The 26027-nt window shown below is 36.0% G+C and overlaps 2 protein-coding genes across 2 annotated transcripts; both read right to left on the bottom strand.

Annotated features, from left to right (window-relative positions):
* Positions 1-16337: 16337 nt before the first annotated feature.
* On the bottom strand, positions 16338-17118 carry LOC137711874 (late embryogenesis abundant protein At1g64065-like). The gene has a single exon (XM_068451031.1). It carries the CDS (start codon positions 17072-17074, stop codon positions 16430-16432), a length of 645 nt encoding a protein of 214 aa, XP_068307132.1. The 5' UTR covers positions 17075-17118; the 3' UTR covers positions 16338-16429.
* Positions 17119-23129: 6011 nt separating this feature from the next.
* Positions 23130-23989, bottom strand: LOC137713822 (late embryogenesis abundant protein At1g64065-like). The gene has a single exon (XM_068453178.1). The coding sequence runs from the start codon at positions 23862-23864 to the stop codon at positions 23232-23234; it is 633 nt and encodes a 210-aa protein (XP_068309279.1). The 5' UTR covers positions 23865-23989; the 3' UTR covers positions 23130-23231.
* Positions 23990-26027: the final 2038 nt, after the last annotated feature.

The following is a 26027-nucleotide window of genomic DNA, read 5'->3' as shown; positions in this document are numbered from 1 at the left end:
CCCTACATAGTGCCTTTATTTATAGTAATAAGAGGGAGAAGAAATCCTTCATCCCCAAGGAATACAAGTCCATATATGAAAGAATAACTAGAATCAAATCTAATCTAGGATTTACACAATCACACTTAAATAAGAAGTTTATAACACTCCCCCTTGAGTGTGTAAATTCAGCATCATGTAGAAGTTGAGGAAGTCGACTCGTCGGCAATGATTGTGGGAACAACGCTATTCTCAATAAGGTAGGAAATTGCATAAGGAAGTAAGTCTGGCAAAAACCCGAGTCGGGACAAAATCCATAGTACTGGTTTGGTACTGAGGTGCTTTTATAAAAAGTGCGTATCAAAAAAGCTGAGGTCAAAAATGTGTTTGGTAAACACTTAAAAATAGCTTATTTTCACAGTTTTGGGTGAAAAAAAGCTGAAAACATGAAGCTGTAAAAATGAGCTTATTCTCACAACACAGTAGAAACAATTTTTTTTCAAAGCACAGCAATACCAAACTAGCCCATAGTCTAAGGAAAAATGTGCGAGTAATGCAAAGTCAAAAGAAACATCTACAAGACGTCATTAGGGATATGATCAACCCAAGGTGAGTGCCTCATCAAAACATTGTTAGGTAGCAAAAACCCAGTGGAAAAAATGCTCCAATTCGTAGGAAAAAAGAGTACATTAAGATCAAGCAAGTATACTTCAGGATACTCCCCCTGAGCTTGACACAATTCCAAAGAGAACTAATAATGTTACAACTCAGAAAGTTTACGCATACCAATTCCTTGAACAAGCCTTTGAAACGTTTCCTTCAGTAGTGATTGGTAAAGAGGTTGGTTAGATTGTCTTGTGAACGGATTTGTGAGACTTCAATCTTCTAATGCTCTTGTTGTTGATGTGAGATGAAGAACTTCGGTGCAATGTGCTTGGTGTTGTCTCCCTTGATGTAACCCTTCTTGAGAGGTTCGATGCATGCTGCGTTGTCTTCATAGATTGTCGTTGGGACATCAACGATGGGGTAAAGATCGCAAGAGCTTCGAATATCGCCCATAACTACTTTCAACAAAAGTTGCTTCATGTAAGGTGAGAATTTCAGCATGGTTAGACGAAGTGGCAACTAAGGTCTATTTACTTGACCTCCAAGAGATTGCGGTGCCTTAAACTGTAAAGACATAACCCGTTTGAAAACACACCTTATGTGGATCAGATAAGTATCATGTGTCAACATAACCAACAAGGCAAGAATCGACTCGAGATAAGAGAGTGCGGCATCACTCGAGGATTCGTAGGGATAGAACAAGCTCAAATCCGTAGTACCCTTAAGGTAGCGGAAAATGTCTTTAACACTAGTCCAGTGTCTGTGTGTTGGTGCATTACTATATCTTGCCAAAAGATTAACAGCGAAGGAGATGTCGGGTCTAATGTATTGAGCTAAGTACAATAAAGCGCCTATCGCACTTAGATAAGGAACTTCAGGCTCCAAAATCTCTTCATCATCATCATTCGGACGGAAGGGATCTTGTTTTGAATCTAGCGATCAAACGATCATAGGAGTACTCGAAGACTTCACTTTATCCTCGTTAAAGCGGTGCAACACCTTCTGGGTGTAGTTCGATTGATGTATTAAGATTCCATCCGAACGGTGTTCTATCTCAAGACCGAGACAAAATCGAGTCTTTCCTAGATCTTTCATCTCAAATTCCAACTTCAGGTGCGCGACAGTGCTCGCAAGTTCTTCAGGAGTTCAGATGAGGTTTATGTCATCGACATATACTGCAATTATCGCAAAACCGAAATGTGACTTCTTAATGAACACACAAAGGCATAATTCATTGTTCACATATCACTGACTAGTTAAATACTCACTCAGACAGTTATACCACATTCTTTCGGATTGCTTCAAACCGTAGAGTGAACGCCTCAGCTGAATTGAGAGCGTGTTCCGGGGTTTGGAAATATTTGATCCAGTAAATGTAAGTCATTCGGGAACTTTCATATAAATTTTTGTATCAAGGTCCCCATAGAGATACACATTTAGTACGTCCATCAACTGCATACTCAATTTTTTGGAAATTACCAAAATAATAAGGTAGCAAAAAGTAATCACATCCATAACGGGTGAATAAGTTTTGTCATAGTCAATCCTAGGGCGTTGTGAGAAGCCTTGCGCAATAAGACGAGCTTTGTAACACACAATTTCATTCTTCTCATTACGCTTCTAAAAGAAAACCCATTTGTAGCCAATGAGCTTCACATGTAGAGAAGTAGGAGCTACATGTCCAAACACCTTACGTTTCGTAAGTGAATTAAGTTTAACTTGGATTGCTTGTTTCCAGTTTGACCAATCGGTTCTACGTCGACATTCATCAACGAAACAGGGTTTAATGTCATCGTTCAACATGATATTAGTAGCTACTGTTTATGCTAATGTATCGTCGACGATCATCTCATTTCTACACCACACATTAACTAAGCTAGCATAATAGACCAAAATCCCATGATTCTCAGGAGGTAGATTCGTCTATTCTAGGACGCTTCTATAATCTAAAATTTCCTCATGAGTTGAATAAAATAAGTAAGCAATAGTCGGATTCAAGGTAGGCTTTTCAGGGGAGTGTGTCGTGGGTTTCCTTTTTCGGATACATGAATCATTTGAACTAAGAAGTCTGCCACGCTTTTGTGTAAAGGCAGAGGATTGACTAGCTGCTAATGTACGTGGATCACCAAAGTTGGCGTCCCGAGCCTCTAGTAGAAAAGTCCATTGTATATTTGGTACATTCATCTTTGCAGGCACATTCGCAGTTGGAATATGTAATCTTGTCACTCGCGCTAGATCAATGAAAGCATCTGGCATACTCTGAGCTATACTCTGGAGATCTAATATGTGCTGCACTTCAGTTTCAAATTGAGCAGCGTGGGGATCTAAATGAGACAAAGTGGGAGTCGTCCACGATAATTCACGTAGTTCTTTAAGAACATTGATGTTCTTATCTCCCTTTAACGACGGGAAAATTGTCTCATAGAAGTGACAATTTGTGAAATGAGGGGTAAACAAATCGCTTGTCAAGGGTTCTAAGTAATGAATAATCGAAGGAGAATCATATCCGACATAGATTCCCATCCTTCGCTGAGGCCCTATGTTTGTACGTAAAGGTGGTGAAATCGGCACATAAACCGCATAACAAAAAACGTGCAGGTGCGATATGTCGGGTTTGTATCCAGTAACGAACTGAAAGGCGCTATATGGTTGTGTCGCAACAGGCCTCAGGCGGATCAACATGGTTGTGTGCAATATTGCATAGCCCCAAGCAGCGATTGGGAGCTTGGTACGTATTACCAACGATCGAGCAATCATTTGTAAACACTTAATGAAGGCCAGACCGTTTTGGGTGTGAACATGAGGTACTGGATGTTCAACTTCAACCCCAATAGACTTGCAATAGTCGTCAAAAGTTTTAGATGTGAATTCTTCAACATTATCTAATCAAATAGATTTGATTGGATAATCAGGGTGGTGATTAACTTGTCTCCTTAATAAATGAGGAGTTCATCTCCAACTGACTATGTAAATGATTCAATTTACTATTAAGGTTCTAAAAGACGCTAGGTGCTAGTTGGGCGGCATACTGGGGTCTAACGCCTAGGTGGGGGCCTAGGTGAGCTAGGCGAAGTTAAGTAAATTTATTATATGTCATATAAATAAGTGCCTATTTATACTTAAAAAAAGATGCATAATTGTATGGGGATACATACATTGCAAAAAGAAAATGAAATATAAATTATAGAGTATTAAAACATATTGTGCACATGGGAAACAAGCATATAATGAGCATTCGTTTGAGTATTTAACAAGTCTCTTACATTTTATTGAAAAAAAGTAAAATGTAAGATGAAAGTTATTAATTTTTTGTATAAGTGAGAGTTGCGACCTATGTGGGTACCTATGCAGGTCTAGGCGGGTGCCTAATAAGGTCTAGGGGTCATTTCTTAATCTTCAAAGGCCTAGGTATTAATTGAGATGGTGGCTAGCCGCCTATCACCGTCGAGATGGTGGCCAGCCGCCTATCACTGTCCCTAGGAGGGGATTTTTAAAATAGTTTTCACTATGTAGCTAAACGAATATAGTGTTGTTGTCCAATGAAATATGTAATCTTGCCTGATAAAAGTACTAAACACTAGAAATTCAATTTGTTCAGTTTTTTTATATTTATTTTCAAACGGTTAAAAGGTCATCCTTGTAAACAATCACTAAAATCAAAGGTGGTATAGCCATTAAATCATGATGAGACATTTGTAACCATCCAAACTTTCATCCAATAGCCTAATCCCTAAAAGATTGTTGTTGGTGATTTTTGACGTATGCCATCTCATACTATATTCAAACAAGTTTCATGGTTGGATCGTCGAAATTACTTTCATAGATTGCATATTCCATCAAAACAATAGATTCAACAAACATTTGTATTAAGTAGAACATAAGATTTGTGGTAAGCATATTGTAAACATTTAAAATTGATGATCAGGTTCATTCATTGTCTTGTTCTAGGATCGAGAAGTGTAGTTATAAACAATCATCAAAATGGGAGCTAAATATTCATTAAATCGTGATGATTCATTTCTAACCATCAAAAGATTTCGTCTCGTTACTAATCCCAGAAGTTTCACTTGGATGATTTTTGGCATATGCCATCTTGGAGTATACACCAGCTACATTGACAGTTGGAATGTTGAAATTAATTTCACAAACTGTATCAAAGGAATTGAACATGCCAAAATATCTCTTTTGCCCGACAAACTATTGCATTTTGAGTGATGAACCCCAAACCTTAATCATAAAATACACCTTTGCCCGATGAATGCTTTCACTTTAGCCAATGAACTTCTTATTAATTCGTCGGGTAATATTTTTAATGTTTTTTTTTTTTTTTTCACCTTTGCCCAAAAAATTGGGAGATTCATCGAGCAAGAGTATGTCATATTACACTGTACTTTCACGTGTTTCAATTCATTAGGTTTCGTAAGCATACATTTAACAATTCCCATCACGTCGTAATTCTGATTGGTTATATTGCACTCTACTTTCATGTGTATCAACTCCACAATGGTTGTTAGCACCGAAAAATTTTGACAACCGGGGTACAATTATCACTAAGCTTCTTACAACAATCTATTGAAACTCTTGGAGTCATTGGACGACTCATTGTCCGTATTGAGCGAAGCGTTAGGGAATGCATCATTCAATATGTCCATCATTAGATCATCTTTAATATGTCAATCATTTGACCATCATCATCCATACTAAGCTTCTTTCTATGTTTTGGTTTGCGATTACACAGTTATTTTCAATCATAAAAATTTAGCAGCATTTCCCTAGGGTTCTTCAAGTACACGACGTAAATATTATGAACAACTATCTAGTATGTGCTCGAAGAACACTAAAGGATACAATTGAGTTTTCCACGATCGAAACTTATCCATGTTTATAGCAAACCCTAAACACATACTAGTGCACTCGATCTCGAACTGGATAGTTCAAGAATTAGTTAGATAGCGGAGACGCATAATGTATCTACATGGACATCCAACGGACTCTCAAATGGGTGTTGAGCAAAAATTGTCACGAGAACAAGTAATTCACTCGACACAATTTCACCCTCGTTCGTTTTTACAAAGATGGTTTTATTATTTTGAGTTCAACTCATTCTAGACTACGCGTTTATTAACTACGACCCTTTGATTCTAACGTGAAAAATATGATATTTGGGGATTCTTGTTTTTGTTTCATTTTGTGACTGCACCTAGGTTGAGCCCTAGATTGCCTACGTATGGTCAAGTCACTCGTAGTTCATGATTTTGGTATTTGGATTTTTAGTGAGTGAATGACCCATTAAAAAGGATTTGGTGTTTGATTTATTTGGATGCACTTAGTTGAATGAACTAGGGATTATGTTTGGTGTTTGAGTTTTACGGTTGTGTCTAAGATGCGGTACTAGACTGCCTACGTATCCTTGACGGGATCAAACTGATGTATTTCGAAATGATTTTGTGGGAATTTGATGTCTTGTGCAATTTTAGCTCGTGCAGACAAGGAGCATTTAATGTCTTATGCAGTTTCAGCTCGTGTGGGTGAGGACTTTGAGCCATTGGAGCTAAACACGGCTTCGTGCTATTTGGGTTTTGTCGCGGCTTCGTGCCATTTGATAATCAATATGACATCGTGCCATTTGGGATTTGATATGGCTTCATGCCATTGGTATTTGATACAACTTCGTGCTATTTAATATTTGATAAGGCTTCGTGCCATTGACCACTTCGGAAATTTGATCCATTAAATTTGACGTAGCGTAATTTCATTGAGCTTTGTGCTTTGAGATGGTTCACATCCATAGTATTTGAAGGTATTTACGTCCTCCACGGATTTGATGTCGGCATCGCCTTCACACATGATGTGCCTCCATCACACTATTGGCCCATTTATTATTTTGGCCCAATTTCCAATTTGTGAGGCCTAGCTAAAATTGCATCTTTGCCGTGCCTTGCCCAATAAAGTTTGAAAAGGGTTAGGATCCCATTTAAAATGGGGTTTGATCCCATGGCTTGCCCTTTCAATTTTCACGTGAGTGGCTTTCCCAAGGAAGTTTTCAGCAAGCTTTATTTTCTTTTTATTTTATTTTTTGAATTAAGCTTTCCAAGTTCAAATAGGACTTTTCTTCCCTTTCCTCTTATTGTCAGCAACTTCTCCTCTTCTTAACTCCAAGATGACGGTTGCGACATGATTGTTTTTCACAAATCCATCGCTCGCTGTGACCTTGTCCTGGATCATTGCTCATTAACTTCCTTTCTTGTCAGGTGGAAATTGTTGTTTCATGCTTTGAACCACTCCGAGAGATTGCCGGAAGAACCGAGTTATTTATCGGTGTGATTTTTTTAGTGTCACAACGAACATTGAACAGCTACCGTGAATGAGGCATGATTTTTGCGTCCCGTCAATGTGACTTTCTTTTTTTCTCAGCGGCTCTGATTATGCCACGCACGACTTCTGGAGTGGAGAAGGACTACTTGCATCATCAAAAGCCTTGTCCGACCAAAAGGTTGATCATTCTTCATGTCCATGGTGAGCTTTTGTATTAATGATGGAGGGGCGGAGAGGAGGAGCCCAATCTTCCCTGCAGTTGGCGATTAAACCGAGTGGTTTGAACTATTGCTATGATTACTGGGCTCGAAGTGTTAAGAATGAGTACATGGGAAGAGGATCTTCCATGAGCTTAAAAGTAAGTTGATTACTCTTTATATTCTCAATTGGTTTTATTTTATGGTATTAGAGTAGGTTGTTCTATGCGTGTGGCTAACTATATGTTATCTTGTTGTGTTGTCTACGTAACGAGCTTGAAAATTCGCCACATATGAGGAGGCGTATTGAGAAGATGTATTGACAATGAGTCTTACAATAATGAGAGGAGTGACCTTGCATAAGCTTATAAGTAAGTTAGACTCCTCCTCGTATTGCCAATTGGTTTGATAGTGGAACTCAACTTTTTTTATGAAGAACCAAGCGTCTGATGACGATGAAAACCTGCTGCCCATTTTTCTTTGCCATGATTGCTCTCCCGTTGCTCTTTCAGCACCATTGTTGGGGCGATGGTGTTGAAGTGATCGGCAGCTGCTGCTTGTGTGTCCGTCGCTGCTATTGCCTTGTACGAAACCATCCTTGCATCGTCGGCAAGCTTCAGGACGATTGCTGGGCACGATGGGTTCTTCTTCTCCACTTGTTCAAATGTGGAGGATGATTGTTTCTTCTCCGTTCCGAGGAGAGAATATTGAAACATTTTTAGACCCAAGAGGTTGCAGAAGGCTGTGGGAAACCAATTTGCTGCTGTCTGTTTGGACGTTGGCGATGGTGTTGCGAATATCTCTATCGGTGGAGAAGAAGAAGGCGTGGCAGATTTCTAGAGGCCTACGACTTTATTCTCTAGTTCGAAATCGTTGTGATAGATGCCGTGACTTGGGAGAGAAGAGTGATGGCTCGAGAGAAGTGGCGGTGCTGCTGATTCAGGGATTCCTTTTGTTGACGGAATTCCAGGAAATGACAAGCTTGCTGCTACGGTTGCAGCGACTGGGGATATGGGGAGGTTGCTGCCTCTCCTGTGGAGAGGCTTGGTTTTAACCTTTCTTCAGTTACAGATCTCCAGAGGCATATGACTTTATACTTTGGTTTGAAATCGGAACGATGGTGGTGCTGCGATGTGAGAAGCGATGAAGCCATCCTTTGGTTTTGCTCCGTTTTGAAGAGAAAAACTTGGGAAATAGTCCCTGGAAGTTTGATGAGGAAAAATGAGGTTGATTTTCCTAATTTCGCTGGGAATCGGTGGAAGCCCCACCATTTTCTTTGCTTGGGGGAATGGGAAAGCAAAGCTCATCCTTTCTTCTCCGCAAAAGCTGAAGCACTATACCCTTGCCGTGGAGAGAGATTCTCTCCGGATCTCTTCCATCAAGACTAGCGAATCCAGTAATCTAGATTTTTGAAATTTGATTCAATGGTTAAAAATAGCGGTCCTTTTTAAAAATTATAATAATTTTAACCGTTTGATCAAATTTTAAGAGATCAGATCATTTAATCTGATAACCTTGATGGAAGAGATCTGAAAATGATGTATTTCCCCTTGCCTTGTATCCTTTATGCTTGCTTTTCTCTCTGTTTTTTTTTTTGTCTTATCTCCCTTGTTGTGTGATCTTCTCTCTTATCCTCTTTTTGTCGATTTTTATTGGAAAATTTAATAATAATATTATTATATTAAATTTATTAATTAAATAAAAATTAGAAGTGGAGCATTTTGGTAGAAAGATGTGTCAACTTAAATGAAGAGTTATAATTTTTTACTCTTTATGAATAGTCACATGTTTTCTAAAAAGGTATCTCAAAATCTATAAATAGGGAAGCCCCTATAAACATAAAACAACTTTTTTCATTTACATAATCGTACATAGATTGCACTAAATATTAGAGAGTCTCATTAAGTCTATATGAGAGTGTTTTCAACACAATCGTGATTCATGGAGCCTTGTGATTTGAAGTGCTACTATTACAAAGATGTGGTTGTTGTATCTTGGGAGATAGGCGCTGATCAATCATGAGCACCGTAGTGGGACTTGTCGTAAGGACAAAGTGTCTAACACTTACCTCAACCGTCTTTTCAGGTTTTTCTAATCCATTATGTCATGTTCATTTAACATTAGTTACTCATGTACATGCATTACTTTGATATATAATTGCATGAATTATTTATTAATTTTCCATGTAATTTAATATAGCAATTAGACTCTAATTTTCTAACAATTTCCTTGTGTACTTTTTTTCTGTCAATCTCTTCCTTTTCTTAACAGAGACAACCATTTTAGACTTGACATTCGTGTTTGTATCATTTTTCTGTCATACATGATAGCTTAACGGGTCATATCGTGTAACACCCGTTTGTAACAACGGGTAAAATAAACAGGTAATATGACCCGACCTGAAATCAACCCGTTAATATTATCAGGTAATATGACCTGACCCGTTATCTGTTAAGAAAAATATATTTTAAATCAATAAATAATGAAAATGAAAAACATAATTTGACGCCAAAAAATGTAAAATATAATACTAAATTATTATGTACATACTAATTTTCGGAGTTGACCCCTTCACGAAAGCTGTAAAGCTTGTCATTATGAGTGATTATATATATATATATATTTTTTTTTTACAATAATTATTAATTTTATTAATTTTGCACTCAAATAAAAAATACTATTCATTAGATTTGGAGGGTTTTAAAAGTATAAACAATCATGTAACTATCGTCTAAGCGTAGATGATGCAATTATGAGGGTTTATATATGCTTTCACATTTTTCAAACTTATACATTAAGGATTATGAATTTTATTTTTTTTTGAGCTCTCTTAAAAATACTATTCATGAGGGTTTGTATGGTACTAAAAAATCAAACGATAATGTACCCATCCTCAAAGCGTAGAGGAAGCGATTATGAGCGTTTGTATATGTGTTTGGTATTTTTAAATTCCTTGATACTTTTATTTTTAATGTTTACTATAATTTTTTAATCTCACTCTTTGCCAATAGTATACTATAAAAATAAATAAATAAATAGAACGTAAATTTTTAAATTTATGTAGAATAACAATACAATAATAATTAATAAACAATATATACATATCCATTATATCTATCATATTTTGTAGTAAGTTTTTTAGTAGTTTAAAAAATTAAAATCATTAAAATAACTTTTCTTGCCGTGTTGTAACAGGTTACTCATGTGTCTCTGTCGTGTAAACTTGTTAATGACTCATTATTAGCGGGTTCATATTGTGTGATCCGATAACGACCCGATTAGTTAACGTGTTGATGCAAAACTAGTTATTTTCATGTCGTTTGCATGTCGTGTTAATGGATCGTGTAAGCAATTATCAGGCCTAAACCATTTTATAGATTTTTTATTTTTTTATTTTTTATTTTTTACAGTTATTGGATGAGAGAATGGGTGTCTGGAACCATCTCCTGCTTCTTTTTCTTTTCAGCAACATGGAGCTACTGCTCTCCCCTTTTTTTGTTTCGTTCATTTTTTTAGTTGTTTATAAATAAAAGATGAATGGTGTAGATTTCTTTTATTTTAAGGAAAACTAATGAAAATGGCTTAAAAATTTTGAATTTTAATGATAAGGACAAAATAAAGGGTAAAGTGAATAGTACTATGATTGAATTTTTAGTGTAAAAATGTGGTTTTTCGTTAAATTGAACAATACCGTGAGCTTTTCGTTAAAACTCCTATTTTAATCCATCCCGTTAATCTTTATTGCCACTTTCATCTTCACTCCACTTTCCTTGAATTAAGGAACCACCTTTTTTTTCTTTTTTTTTTTACCTCAACAAGGGGTCTACAGTTTTTTTTGTTTAATTACACAATTAAACAAAAAAAATTAACAAATAAAACACCTCAAATTAATTGGGGGAGGGAGAGGGAGAGATGAGTGATGAAGTGGATGTGAGACGTATGGGTGTGAGTGAGAGATAGCATAAATTTTACAGAGAGAGAGAGAGAGAGAGAACTGTTGGGTGTTGGGGGCCAAAAATCTCACCTATAAGCCCAATCATGTCTCAATGCCCAATCGTTGTTAAGGCGTCACAAGCCGAGCTTAAATCAATGCATAATATGCGAAACAAAGAGTATGCAAATTTACGATCATGCCATGCTAATAAAATAATAGTTTATTGGACATCAATCCCTTGCAATCATGCATATTTGTTGTGCCAAGCCATATTATAATATTAATACATTAATATGACACTTCGAGTCACGCCAAGCATGCGACACATTTAAATGAGCCCAAGCCACGTAACGGTACTTGCCGAGCGATTGTGGTATGGATGGTTATGGAAGTTTATTGGGCCTACGTGGAATTAGAATTGTGGAAGACTTTGGGCTGCTTGGGAGCACCAAAAGTCCAAGCTCATGATTTCAGTTTCACACGGGAAGGTTTGAGAGATAATAGACCAAGTTACCCCTTTCCCTTACAAACCAACTAGGATACTTCTAAAACAACCAAAACCCAAAGCTGAGCTAATCAAATCAAAACCAAATCACATGTTTACCTGGAGCTGCGCGGCCTTTAATTGTGCAAAAAAGAGGTTTTCCCTTTTAAGCTCACACATGAAAAAGAGGAGAATTCAGGGAGGAGCGTTGCCAAAAGGAGAGTATGGAAACTAGCGTTGGACGAAGACACTATGGGCAATGTGCCCAACCCAGGCTTCACAAGGTTAGTAACACTCTTCAATGTTACACTGAAAGGTACTATTTGGTATGTAGACGGGACAGAATGGGACGAGATGGAATGAGATTGAATGAAGGTTATGTCTTATGTTTGGTAGCCGCAAGTCGGAATGAGACAATTGTTCTGTTCCGCGTTTGGTATGCGCAGGATGAAATGGAATGAAAAGATTAAATGACTGACAGAAGATGAACATACTCATGTACTGTCTATCGTTTGGTACAATGTTTATGATGGCATAGGACTGAAGGATTTTTAATTGTCATTTTTGAACAATTGGAGTGATGGTCCCTCAACTTTATTTCCATAACCATTGGTCCCTTAACTACTTAAAATGTGCAGCTATGATCATTTTTGTTCACTCCATCAATGTTTCCATTAAATTGAATCATGTGCCTCACACATGAGACTGATTATAAAGGCAAATAAAGAAACATAATTTCGCAAGTTTGAAGTCAATCGAACGCAGCAAAAGGGGCTGGAGGCTACGAAGGAAAACATCACCAATTGAAACATCCTCCATGCCCGTTTGAAACTTCTTCCATCCCCATTGGAAACTTCCTCCATGTCCAATCTCATATCCTTCAAATTTCCACCATGTATTGCAATAATCAGGCTTTAGTGAAGGAAAACAACAGCAGAAACATGAATGATCTTGAAGAGAAGGCGGCTTTACTGCACCATGAACGATCTGGAAGCCACTGCAGATAAAGAGAAGGCATGAAGGCGTTACTAGTAGTACCAAGAAGCCAATAAGGATGAATATGAGCAGGGAGAGTATGGGAGGAATATAATTCTATCGTTTGGCAATCTTTTACTCTGGGACAATTTTTATATCAACTTCCAGTGGCTGCTTTTGCTGTAACTTTGCTTGTTTCAACCTCAAGGGTTTGAAGAATATGTAGAATATGAGATTGGGCATGGAGGAAGTTTCAAATGGGGATGGAGGAAGTTTCAATTGGGCATGTTTTCCTTCGTAGCCTCCAGCCTTGCTGTGTTCGATCAACTTCAACCCTCACGAAACAAATTTTCCTTATTTGCCCTTACAATCAGTCTCACACGCCACGAACATGATTGAATTTAACGGAAATATTAACAGAGTGAACAAAAAGAACCATAGCTACACATTTTAACGAGTTGAGAGATTAATGGTCAAGAAAATAAAGTTGGACTATTGATCCAATTGAGTTAAAGTTGAGTAACCATTGCTATAATTTTTTTTATACTTTATTATTTATGATATATTTATCCCTTCCGGTCTTTCTTAGCCCTTGAAATATATTTCCACGGTCAAGATGTTTGTGCCACGTAAAAAAAGAAAGAAAAGAAATTAAGGCTTCTTCTTCCTCTCATGCACGACCTTATCATCATCTTTCAGCCACCTCTCCACTTCAATCTAAATTTTTGTTGTTAAATTAAAAAAAAAAAAACATTGAAACTAAAATTTCAGTTACTGCAATTGAATTGAAATTAAATATATTAAATTGCAAAATCAAAATCGAAGAGTGAATCGGTTAGATAGTGAGGATAATACGGTGGTGTTTGATTTCTGATGGCAACGAAATTGAGCAAGCCCAAAACGAAAACCATGCCATGACCCTGTTGTCGAACGGCAACAGAGAAGGAGGTGAAGGAGATGACGACGACAGAGGGGAAGTCCAGTGAAAGTTGGTATTTGGTTATGGCGGCGAGATGGGACCAGTGAGCGGATTTTGTAGCTGGTGCAATGCCCCTGCCATGGTTGCGACATAAAAGAAGAGAAGCGTTTAAGAGATGGGTCGACAAAGAGAGGTGGAGGAGGGGATGTAGGTGGGTTCAACATAGGAGGGATGAGGTCGGCTTCCTACCATGCCAATAAGCACTTGAATAATCCTTGAAGGGAACATGAAGCATGCCATGCGGATGTCTATGTCAAAAGCAAGCTAATAAAGCACACATGAAGGATTAATCATGCCAAGTTAACTATAATAAAGTAATCATGCCGAACTAGTCATTGTGCCTAGACAAACCGTACTCGAAAAGCACTATCAAACAATCAAGCTAGACCTACAAATCCGCAATTGTAGAGAGCATGCATGGGAACAAAAAAAGACAACAATGTCATACAAAATTATCAAGAAAGACGGTCCTACTACAGAAACCATGAGCTTAATTTTCCTGGTGAATTCGTACCTCTACCTTCAAGCCTCAATACTCACCAAAACTTGACAAGCATGAAGACCCCAAAATCCCTAGTAAACATGCAAGCAGAGGGAAAATCAAAAGAAAATTCTGCTTTCAACGAAGCAACATGAACAAAATTCCAAAAAGGAGACACGCCCAAATCCCTATGGAAATCAACAAGGAAAAGTGGGAAAGAATGAAGATTTGTCTTAAATAAAGAAGAGCATCAAACTCCTATCCTTCAACCAACAAGAATACCTGGAGTTTCCTTAGGAAAGTGAATTATGCATTGGAAACTAGGAGAAGCATCATCACGCAGTCGTCAGGTGGCACGTGGGAAGTGAAAGAGTCCCACCAAGTAGAACGTGTTTTGCAGTTTTGGGTCGGAGTTTGATTCTTCAGCCTTAATCAATTCTTTCATGGCCATATAATCAAGGGGCTAATGTTAGGGCCCAAAAATCTTACCTACAAACACAATCATGTCTTAAAGATTGTTGTGGAAGCATCGTAAGCCTAATTTAAATCCATGAATAAAGTGTGAAACTAAGAGTATGCAAATTTACGATTATACCACGCTAATATATAATAGTTTACTGGATGCCACGCCCATGCAAATCATGTATATTTATCATGCCAAATGGTATTATAATAATAATATACTAGAGAATTGTTATTAGCATTACAAAAATCTCATTTGGTACTTCAAGCTTTCCATATTTAGAAAGAAAAATACACTTGTGAGGAGTGTAGAATGAGATTTTTGGAGTGCTAATAACAATTCCCATACATTAATATTACAATTTGAGTCACTCCAAGCATGTGACACGCGTACATGAGCCCAAGCCACGTAATGAGGCTTGCCGAGTGAATCATGGTGTGAATGGTTACGCAAGTTAACTGGGTCTATATAGAATTAGAATTGTAGTAGACTTTCGGCTGCCTGGGAGCACCAAAAGTCCAAGCCCATTTGACATGTGGTTCTTCGCATAACATTTTAGGACTCATAAACATTTTAATTTTTTTCTATAAAACGCAATAAGTGTTTTTGATTTTTAGAAAATACTTTTACCTATTCCAAAAACAATCCGAAACATGCCCTGAATGGTTAAAGTTGACCATTTCCACACAAACATGAAGCAACACGATGCAGACAGAACCCCTTATCCCGAATCGTCAACCTTAACTAATTAGAAGAGACCTCACATGAAGAAGACTAGTAACGCATCTGATCAAACAAAAAAGAACAAACTATGTGAAGGAGAGATAAGAGATTATCCAAATATGCTCAAATTAAATACGACAACGTCGTAGTCAAGAAAGAGAGTGAAGGAGAAGAAATCAAACAGGAAGAAGAGCGTTAGTCTGATATATAGTATATAGACTTTACTCGTTTGCCAAAAAAAATTATAGACATACTCATTGACACAGGCCCAAATTAGCTCACTTCATCCCAATATCGGTCAATTTACGTGTGTTTTTTTGCATGGATAAAACATTGCCAGGATGTCGAGATCAAACAGGAAGGAAGAGGATTGAAAGTTGAAACAGACGTTACAGCCAGCAGCAAAAACCGACCAAGAAACATGCTCCACGTTGTGATAATAGATGCAGATCATATGGGAACGTTAAATCTGGGGAACAAACCAAATTGAAAAAAAAGTCATATGTTTAACAGCCAGGAGCCACAGAGCCTATGACCTCAACAGACACCTCCAATTTCAACCTAACAAACACTTAATCAGAATTATAGTAATGATAACCACCTCCTAATTAACCTTTAATTATGAACGATAGGGATTTAGACTTTTTGGGTGATGCTTTTAGTGCCAGTAAAAATATAATCAAGTACAAGATTTCCCATTTCTCTACACAGAAGCACGCCATTGGGCTACCGACAGTTGAGGAATCGATTCACTTGGCGTCTGTTTTTTTTTTTAAGCCAAGACGTATGCGTTCCGAATTCCTGGCCAAAAGAAAAGGACGTCTTTCTCCTTTCGTATGCTAGCATTTATATATATCTCCCATTTTTTTGGTGAAACACAGCTGTCATCAAGTGGACAGAAAGAAGAGAAAAACCTGGTCATAAAGAAATCTCAAATCTTATAATTGAAATGGATAGGAATTTTGTCACTAATTTTTTAGCCATTTGCACGCAAATTGAGTATTTTTCGATGTTTTTGCACTCATATGACAAGTGCAAAAAAATGAAAGGTGAGTGTTACAATCACTAGCAATTTAAATACACGAACAAAAAATGACACAAACTTTAAAGCGTATTATATATATATATATATATATATATATATATCTATTACAACATACAAATTTGGATCAAGTATTAAGCAAGAAAATTAACAAATTAATGATTGAATTTCTAGAAACAAGATCTGTAAACTAAATCCCAAAATACAAACTATACCAATATCATTAACAAAAACACCACCTAAAATAATCATTATTTGCATACTAAATCCTTAACTGTCTTATTCTTCAAAACAAGAACCATGGTGCAATTCATATCAATAGTCTTCCTCTTCTTCATGATATTCATCAGATGCACTCTCCCACTAATCTTTGCATAGCTGCTAATGTTCAAATATCCAGAATTAATCTCACTCCCTAAACCACCATTTTGAACATCCTTAGGCAGCCTATTAGACCTCACTTCAATACTCACGTTCACCTTCCGAGTCCCTCTCGCTTTCACGCTTCCATTTGCAAATTTAGCTTCGCCGACTTTGAACTCTCCGTACCACAAGCTCGCGCTACTCCCCTCAAACTTGTACCGCCCAAAGTTTTTGTTCTTTATCGCCATCTCAGTAGATAACGTTGCGTTGAACGAAGCTGCTGGAGAAGATGTGGACTTCAGAGTTTTGATCTGGACAGAGCTGAGATTGAAACCGGGGGATTTGACACGAAGAACAACCAAAGCAAAGACAAGGATGACTATGCTTTGAAGGACGATGCCTGCGAAGACGTAGACGAAACATTTGTTGCTTCTTTCTCTTCGTATGGCTTTGAAAGTGGGGTTTTCTTCATCGCTTCTGCGGTGTAATCTGGATGGTGCTAATGGCCAGATTTGGCTTTCTTGATCTGCCATTGTTTTGGGGGCTTTAGAAAAATATTGTAGAAAATTGTAAAGGTGTGCTGGATTTAATTAGAGTTTTGGTTAATGACGGGGGTTTATATTGAGTGGGAGTGAATGGTTGGTCGTGTTTAAAATTTGAAGCTTAGGGGATAAGAATTGGTCAGTCATGGCCTACATCCGTGTCAGCTCTTGATTGTGGGATTTTATTTTATAGCTTTAGTCCTTGTATTTTAGGTGAGGTTGCACTCTAGCCCATTTTTCTCGAGTATAAGTAGTCTACTAATTGTTCTAACAATATGGTACTTTTCTCGAGTATAACCCTAAGAGAGAAAATTTTAGAGTGATGTTTCCTAACAATATGGTACTTATGCCAACAAATTTAGCGCGATCTGTGGTACATGTGAAGTGTTTAATTTACACACATAAAGATGGAGGTAATGTGTATGAAGATGTGAAGAATGAAGGATATATGAAGCTAGGGAGCGTGTGGAAAAAGATCGAATACGAATGTAAGAAAGAAAAACTAGAAAATAAAACCTATTAAAAGGAGTTTTCAGTTTCATTTGTGCATACTTTCATGTACCTTTGGTCATCCCTCTTTTCTCCATCATATTTCAACTATATTTCTTATAAAAAAAATAAAAATTAAAAACTAAAAATATATAAGATGGACATTAAACTCTCCAATTTCTTCTCCATGACACACTACTGAGTGATTTGAAAATCATCATTTTAAATCTTGGACTCAAGGAACATAGCATTGTAGCTAGCCGGACCTCAAACTCTCTTAATTTATCCTCATATCTCACATTTGCTAATTTAATCGAAGTAATTCACAAGCTTAAGTCATTGTCATTGAATTGGACAAATTAGAAAAGTACGTGTCTAAAATTTTAGGGCTGTATTAATGAAATATATCCAAACAGGAAGGACCAAAAAAAGTAATATAACCTTAGCTATATAATAAACAGCCTTCACAGTAGGTCCAGAAACCTCTAGATATCTTTATAATTTTCATTTTTGTGAAATAGTTCACAAGTGGAATTCGTAGGGCACCACGCAGGGCTTTCTTGAGGAGGTCAGTATGTACGGCTTATTCAAATTCCAGAGTACAAAGTTTTAGTCAGAATGTCATATATTTTAGAGTTGCGACTTCTTCAGGTCCAAATAGGTCCTTAAATATTCAATCATACTTGAGTAAAAAATGACTAAGAGCATGCATGCCTCAGAAATTTGACTAAGCCGTACATACTGATGTAAGAATCCACAACTGCTCATGTCCTTCAAAAGTTCAAATCGCACGTTGTTGTTTACCAAATCGTCTCCAGGAGAAATTATCGTTGTTACAGGCAATAAACAATTAATTTATTTTGAATTTTTTTTATAAAGAACAGGTTTCCTTAGAAAAGAAGAATGATTCAAAGGAGGATAAAAGGTGTGCTCATAACAATGCCACTTCTACGTGAACCAAAAGAAAATTGGCAAAAGACACATTCCAGCTGAGAACCTTCCTGTCTCCCTTTCTTTCTAGTTAGCACTAAAAGCTAAAAAAACAAATGTTGCATACACCAACTATTCATGAGACTTGTTTAGAAAATGCTTTTAAATTACTGAAACTGTTTTTAAAAAGCACTTGCAGTTCTTTTCTATGATTAATTTGCATTTTTACTAAGGATTGGTTTCAAAAATATTTTTTTATAAAAGTACTTTCAGTATTTAAAGGCACTTCCCAAACGACCTCATAGTTTCGTGTGGGAAAAAAAAAAAACTACTCATATTCATCTTTACAATTAATATGTTTATGGGGTTTATAAACTTTCATTTTTGAATAAGATTAAAATGTAATCAAAACTTGGTTTAAGATTGCATATTGATTATAGTCCCTTGACTAGATATCCCCATCAATTTTTATTTGAACCAATATAATCTCTTTCTACACTCAATTTATTATTTACCCCCATATTTTAGGATTTTTAGGTAAAATGATCTTTGAGATTGACATAATTCCTCAATTTAGTTCTTGAGATTTGAAATCGATAGAAGTGATTATTGAGTTTGTCCACCATCAAATCATTCTAATCCTTTAACAGAATTTTTCACGGAAGAACTAAAATGATTGATTGATGGTGGACAAACCCATAGACCACTTCTATTGATTTTAAATCTCAATAACCAAATTGAAAAGTTATGCCACTCAGAGACCATTTTGGCTAAAAAGTCTCTTTTTTTTTTTTTCTTTTTTTTTTTTTTTTTTAATTATACTATCAATATCTCTTTAAACCCAAATTTACTATCTAAACTACCCTCACAAATTTAATTCGATAAGTAAATTTGAGCTCGTTTGGATGTGCTTTTAAAATGATTGAAAGCGCTTTTGGTGAAAATGTTTTTAGAACCAATCTTTAATAAAAATGAAAATAAATCCTGAAAAAGCACTTAAAGTGCTTCCTAGAAGAAATACATTAATGCTACTTCTTGCAAAAAACACTTTAAGTGCTTTTGGAACCCAAAAATATTTTCTCTAAAAGTACTTTCAGTCATTTTAAAAGCACATCCAAACAAGCCCTTTATCTTTACATTTACTTAGAAAATGAAAACCCATAACCATGCTTTGCAATTCATTCAAGGCGTAAAGAGAGTAGTAAAATGAATGAGGTCTACAACAATATGTGAGTGATCATTCAAAAGTGCTAATCGGCTCATTGGCTTATTTGGCTAATTCATCACTAAATATTGCAGTCTCTCGAAAGACATTTCACTCCGTAAATGTTCTGCTGTTCATTCAATCTTAATACAAAGCAGGTTTGTGCAACTTGATACTTAATTTTCCTGTTAATGCTTGATTGGGCAACCTCTCTCGACTGTCCAATCTATTCTCAACTGGTCTGGTTTTCGTAACATTGTGCATGCTTTCCGTGCTGATATTTGGTTCAGATGATTTGGACTTGTTTTCTGTGCAAATCTGTTGTAATACGTGTGCATGTTTACAAGTGTGCTGATAATCAGATAATTAGTATTTCACTCCATTCTTCAGCAGATCAATGCAAACTAGCTTCCAACTAAGAGGATGCTTGAATGAATGTTGCTTAAAAACTATTATAGTGACATAATTTCTCTGATTAAGTTTTGAACCAATTGAAAACTCATTTTTAGTTTAGGTACTAATTGAAAACTCAAACTATTCAATTAGTTAAAATGAAAAAATGTGTAACTTAAGGTCATCTCCAACCGAGCCGGCCAAAGATTCATAGGCCAAAACATAGTCCGAAAAAGACCCAAAACCGTCTCCAACAGCAGGCCTAAAATAAATCTGGCCATAAAGATTCGGGCTAAGTGGCCGAAGGGTGGCTACACTTAACAAGCCCGGTAGCCCCAGGCCCAATATGGCGGGCTCTACCCACGTGCAGCCCGGGCAGCTGCTGCCTTCTCTTTTCATTCTCTCCTCCATTTCCGATTCCACAATTTCACCTTCTTCGGCCCCATCTCCTCTCAGCCTCTCACAGTCGCAGCACCACTCGCTCGCTCACACCAGGTACACCTGTTAAACCCGTCTCTCTGCATTTTTATCTTTTCTGATTGATAACTTAATTTGGGTATTATTAATAGTTTAATTTAGAGTTTGATTGAAGGTTTAACTCAGGTTTATAATTGGGGTTTTACTTATGTTTTTGGATTAGGTGGGTTTTGGTATTTTCAGCTCCCCAGGTATTTCACTTTCGTTGTGGATTGTTGTTTTTGGAATTAATTAGCTTTGGTTTTTTCATTTTTCTCATATTCCCACCTGATTTGGCTTCCATATAAAAACCAACAAATAGCTCACCTATGACAAGTAGCTCCCATTTGTATTAACTTCAGGTGATTTGTTGGTTTTGTTTGTACATAGTTTCTGTCGACAGTCTTCTTACCTGTATGAATATGATCATCATTCTGTTCTTCTTGTAGGAGGGAGAGAGAATTTAAAGTGGTTATCAGATTTGCTGCAAGTAATTTCGAGTTTTCCTCTACTTGGTTGAGCTTTTGTTGCTCGTATAATTTCCCGTTAAGCACAGGATGACCGCCCAGTGTTAGACGAAATGTCTCAAAGAAATATGACATTTTGGAACTCGTTTGGAAACTGGGTTATTTGCCACTTTACTTGTAAATCCAAGTTTTGCTATGAAAATTGTATTTATCAGGAAATTCGATGAAACCGCTTGCTGATGATCTCTATGATTATCACAACAAAAATGTTTGATCGTGCTTTTTTTCTCCGAGACAACGGTGAATAAGGGTTCTATTTGCTTGTTTCTTTTTAAGATTTTTCAAAATCTTATTCATTTATCGACAAGTGACACTTAAAATATGTTTGAAAGTTTTATTTTAATATAGTAGTTTAAGTCAATTAACCAATAAAGTTAAATAATAAACTTAAAATAATAAATTATTGAGGGAGTTAAAAAATAGCCCATTCGGTTTGAGATTGTATATAAATATGATCTGGTACTTTTTATTAAAAAAATAATTTCTTGCAGAGTTATAATCTGGACAAGGACTAAACATAACTCTTTCGGTTGAAGATGACTTAAAATCCCCCAATGACATTCTAAAATCTTAAATCTAAAATGATCAACCCCAAACCTTGACGGACCTACTAAAACTCTAAAACTCAAGTCAACTTCGACTCTATCGAACCTTATAAAGTTTTAAAAGTAATAAGCGTGGGGCAAAATGGTAGTTTGCCATATCTTTTATTTAGTAATAGACCACCTTGCAATAAAGTTTGTGGCCTATCCTGAAATATGTAATTGAACTTATTTTCCTTAAACATGATACATTTTCTTAAATCCTATGTCCAACTTGGTATTTAATCTAAATTTACCTTACTTTTTGGTCTGAATTTAAGGTTCTTTTTAATTCTTATGCAACAACTAACCAAAACAAGCACAGACGCATGAATGCATCAGGTATGTTCTGCATTGTATTTATCGCATGAAGCAGGTCTGCTTCACGCCTCTTCATTATATATATATATATATATGCAATAGTAAACACACATGTTGCCCTTCCTATTCCTAACCCACCTAATCATGCACAACTATAGAATAATTAACTATATACCATCCAATCAAAACTTCGGAATAAAGCTATATTGAGGATCGAATAAAAAATTAAATATGCTTTGGCCTTTAATTATTTTACTATATTTTAGTTTATTTTTCATGAACGAAAGACGATACAGATACTTGGCTTCTCCTATTCTCCACTTTATAAGCAAACTATTAAAATAGGAAACTCATTATTTCCAGCAGCCCACATGTTCCACATAAACTAATAAAATACCGTACATTGGCTGGGTGTGAATCGTTCAGGATCCCACCAATTTAAGGCATCTCATCTTCTTGCTTCTTAGGTTTGAAAAATTTCATAGTAGAGTAGAATTTTATTGCCAAATAATTTAATATGTTATATTGTCGACTAACAAAAGAATTCTTGATCTTCGTGTCAAATTAAAATCAGACTATAATAGGAGTGGTGCTATTCACACATTTCTTTTTGTCTTTCACATATTTCTGTCAATTTCAACTGTCGAATCAAATGAATTGAAGGCGGATCAAAGGATAAAAATTAAGAGGGATATGTGAAAGGTGAAAAAGAATATGGATCGTGCCACCCTATTATATGCTAGATATTTTGATAAGAAGAGCATAACTATATCATACAGACGAGAGCATATATGACATGGGAGGCGTTTTGAGTTGGACAAAATAAAGACCACATGCATAATATGTACTCAACAGCTACATGAGCACAGCCTATGCCTTGTCCTCTCCTGAGATATATTTGACAAGTTCATTTTATGTGTTTAATTATAGTCAACTAAAGTGGCCTGTAATACAAACAATGGTTTGAGGAAATTAGGGGGTCACTGTCATCTCTCGAATAAATATTTTGACAACTTCATCAACTTTTTTTAATAGTCTTATTCACGGACTGCAAGTTGGAGTATCTGTTGGTTTTTACACACTATTAGATATTTGAATCTTATATCATCATGGCATCACGTTCACATAAAAAAGGGGGAAAAAAAGAGCAAGCAGTTCAACTTTGAAATAAAAACAATACCAACAAAAATAAAATAAATTTCCAGAAAATATTTAACATGAATACAAAGAAATAATCTTGGTTGTTTTCATTTGCATTTTAAACTTTTGAGCGTCTTCGATGACAGATCAAATGCCATGGTGCAGTCCATGGTGGAAGACTTCTTCTTCTTCATGATAAGCATCAATTCAACCTTTCCAGTCAACTTAGCTGCACTGTTGAGTGTCAATACCCCACTGTTCAATTCACTGCCAAGATTGGTACCGCTCAATGCACTTGAACTCAAGCTCACCTCAACGTCAATTTTTTTGGTTGAAAGCATTCCAGCCTTGCTCTTTGGAATAGAAACTTGCCCAACAGTCGCACCTTGGTACAAAAACGTGACAATGGCAGCATCGTACTTGTATGGGCCAAAATTTGTATTCTTGACTTTGATTTGGGTTGTAAATGTAGCGTCGAATGAAGGTGTTGCAGGGGCAGAGTTGAAGTTTTGGACGTTGATGTTGCCTAGCCTGACCTTAGGGGTCTTAACTTTCATGACGGTGAGACTCAGCGCAGTTATGACCAAGATCTGAAACACAATGAAAATACCAATATAAATGGCCAACTTGGTTCTCTTCTTGCGTTTCAGCTCATCGGCTGATTGCAAAGACTCTGCATCACTTCTTGTGTAACCATTTGCTGGTGCCAAGGGATAGGCCTGGTTGGTTTTCTCAGCCATGTTAATATCCTTTTCTTTTCTGATATGAAAGTGGGAAGAAAGGTTTTCTGGTTTTTTGTAGGTTTGTTTTCTTGGATGAAACTGAAAAATGGGGGAAGTTGTTTGTGGAAATGGTGGAGGAGTGGCGTGTTATATATAGTTTTTGAGTATGGACCTATTTTTAATATGTTATATGGTGGAGTGAATTTCGAGGAACGTGTAAAGTATGGGAAAGGAATTTAAAATTTTTAGTATTTTATTGCGGACACCAAACGCGTACTTCCAAAGACAAAGGTGCTAATTCTTGACTTCTAGATGATCGATGACTTTAGGTGAGGACCACCATTTAGGGTTTTGCTTTCAGACCAAATTAAATATCAAATGAATCTTCATTTTACCAAAAAAATATCAACAGAAGCTTCGATTATATCCGTTGGCATGACTAAATCCCCGTATCACAGGTGAGAACATGGTTTGGTTTGTGTGATATACTTTAGTGTTGGCAAATTTTTCTTTTTCAAAATTTAATACACTATTGTCCCAAGAGAAATTCTTTGGACAATTTTAGAAAGAAATGAATATGAATAGCATATATCTGAGCATTAAATAATATGTTATAAATAATATGTATGATAGAGCAAGGGTTGTAGTAAGAACTCATGAAAGACTAGGCCCGGTCCTGAGAGAGGCCTAGGGCAATGCCAAAAAATGTGGTCCAACTTCATATAAGAAAAATTATTTGTTTTCACACACAAGACTTTGATAAAATTATACTCAGAAAAACACTTCAAACTTAATAATTTAGAAATAAGGAAAAACTAATTTATTTTATATTAAGAGAAGGGACCCAAAAAACCCTAGGCTTAAAAGTAGATAGATGATGAGTTTTGCTTCCTTTCTATCTAAACTTTTAGAGAAATGCTAAGGAGACTCTCAAAAGTGGGACTTTCCATTTACTTTCCGCTACCTTATGGTTTTGGCGCAATTTCTGTGCCAACACTATAAAACATTGTGCCAAAAACATGAGGTAATGGAGAGTCCATGAAAGGTCTCACCTTGAAAGAGTCTCCTTAGCATTTCTCAAATCTTTAAAGTGTTTCTTTTTTATATAAACCCTCAGGTTTTTTTTTTTTCTTATTTACTAACCTTGTCAATATGGAACTAAAAAAAACAATCATATTTCCGAGTCATTTATTGATATGTAAAAACAATGAATGAACACTAAATTAAACCTAGTATTGGTAAGGCATACATACATTAATTTCTTGAAGGCTAATAATGGTAGAGATACCAAGTTTTGTAAACCATTTGATGTCATTGTTGATGATTGGATTATTGTTTAAGGACCGCTCGGTAGTAATTGAAAAGAAATTAACAACCAAACAAAAAGTGTAAAAAATAGAAAGAATAAAAATGTACATAACATTTCAAACGCAGGAGCACTCGTTAATTTTAAACAACAGAAATCACTACTTTTTATTAAATTTCTTGATCATTTAAACAAATTTTATAAATTTATTCTCTATAAAAAGAAATTTGTAAAAATTGAAAAGTAGAAAAATGCACATAGCATTTCAAACCCAAAACATCCTCATTAATTTTAAACATCATAAACAATCATTTCTAGTTAAACTTCTTGATTATTTAACCAAAATCTATAATTTATATTCTTATGAAATGATATTCGTAATAATTGGAAAGTAAATAAACACACATAGAGTTTTGAACCCAGAACCTCTATGTTAATTTTAAACAACAAAACCCACTAATTATGGTTAAACTTCTTGGTCATTTAACCAAATTTTATAAATTTATACTTTAATGAAAATATATATGAAAATATCACTCTAATAATTTTGGTGTCCCAATTTTTTTGGGCCTTGGACGGTTGTCTAGCTCGCACTGGGCCAGGGTCGGCCCCATGAAGGACAAATTGACAAGTTTCCCAAAACCATAGGGTTACACCAAGGCTCAACTTGAAGTCATTACCTTTTTTCCATTGGTAATGGATGAGATAACGAGATATGTTCAAGATGATATTCCTTGATAGATGAAACACAATAATAAGAGTAAGTGTGAAGCTTAACCTTTGGCAGGTAGTGTTCGAATCTAAATGTATACCTAAGTACGTCAAGATAGAGTATATGGAGTGAATGCTTTCATTATATATATATATATATATAT

The sequence above is a fragment of the Pyrus communis genome, chromosome 13 (assembly GCF_963583255.1).
Source record: "Pyrus communis chromosome 13, drPyrComm1.1, whole genome shotgun sequence".
NCBI lineage: Eukaryota > Viridiplantae > Streptophyta > Magnoliopsida > Rosales > Rosaceae > Pyrus > Pyrus communis.
The sequence above is the reverse complement of the archived record's forward strand: the minus strand, read 5'-3'. Positions and strand labels throughout refer to the sequence as shown.

Coding starts and splice junctions, on each gene's coding strand:
- LOC137711874 (XM_068451031.1), bottom strand. CDS start 17,074: ATGGCAGATCAAGAAAGCCAAATCTGGCCATTAGCACCATCCAGATTA.
- LOC137713822 (XM_068453178.1), bottom strand. CDS start 23,864: ATGGCTGAGAAAACCAACCAGGCCTATCCCTTGGCACCAGCAAATGGT.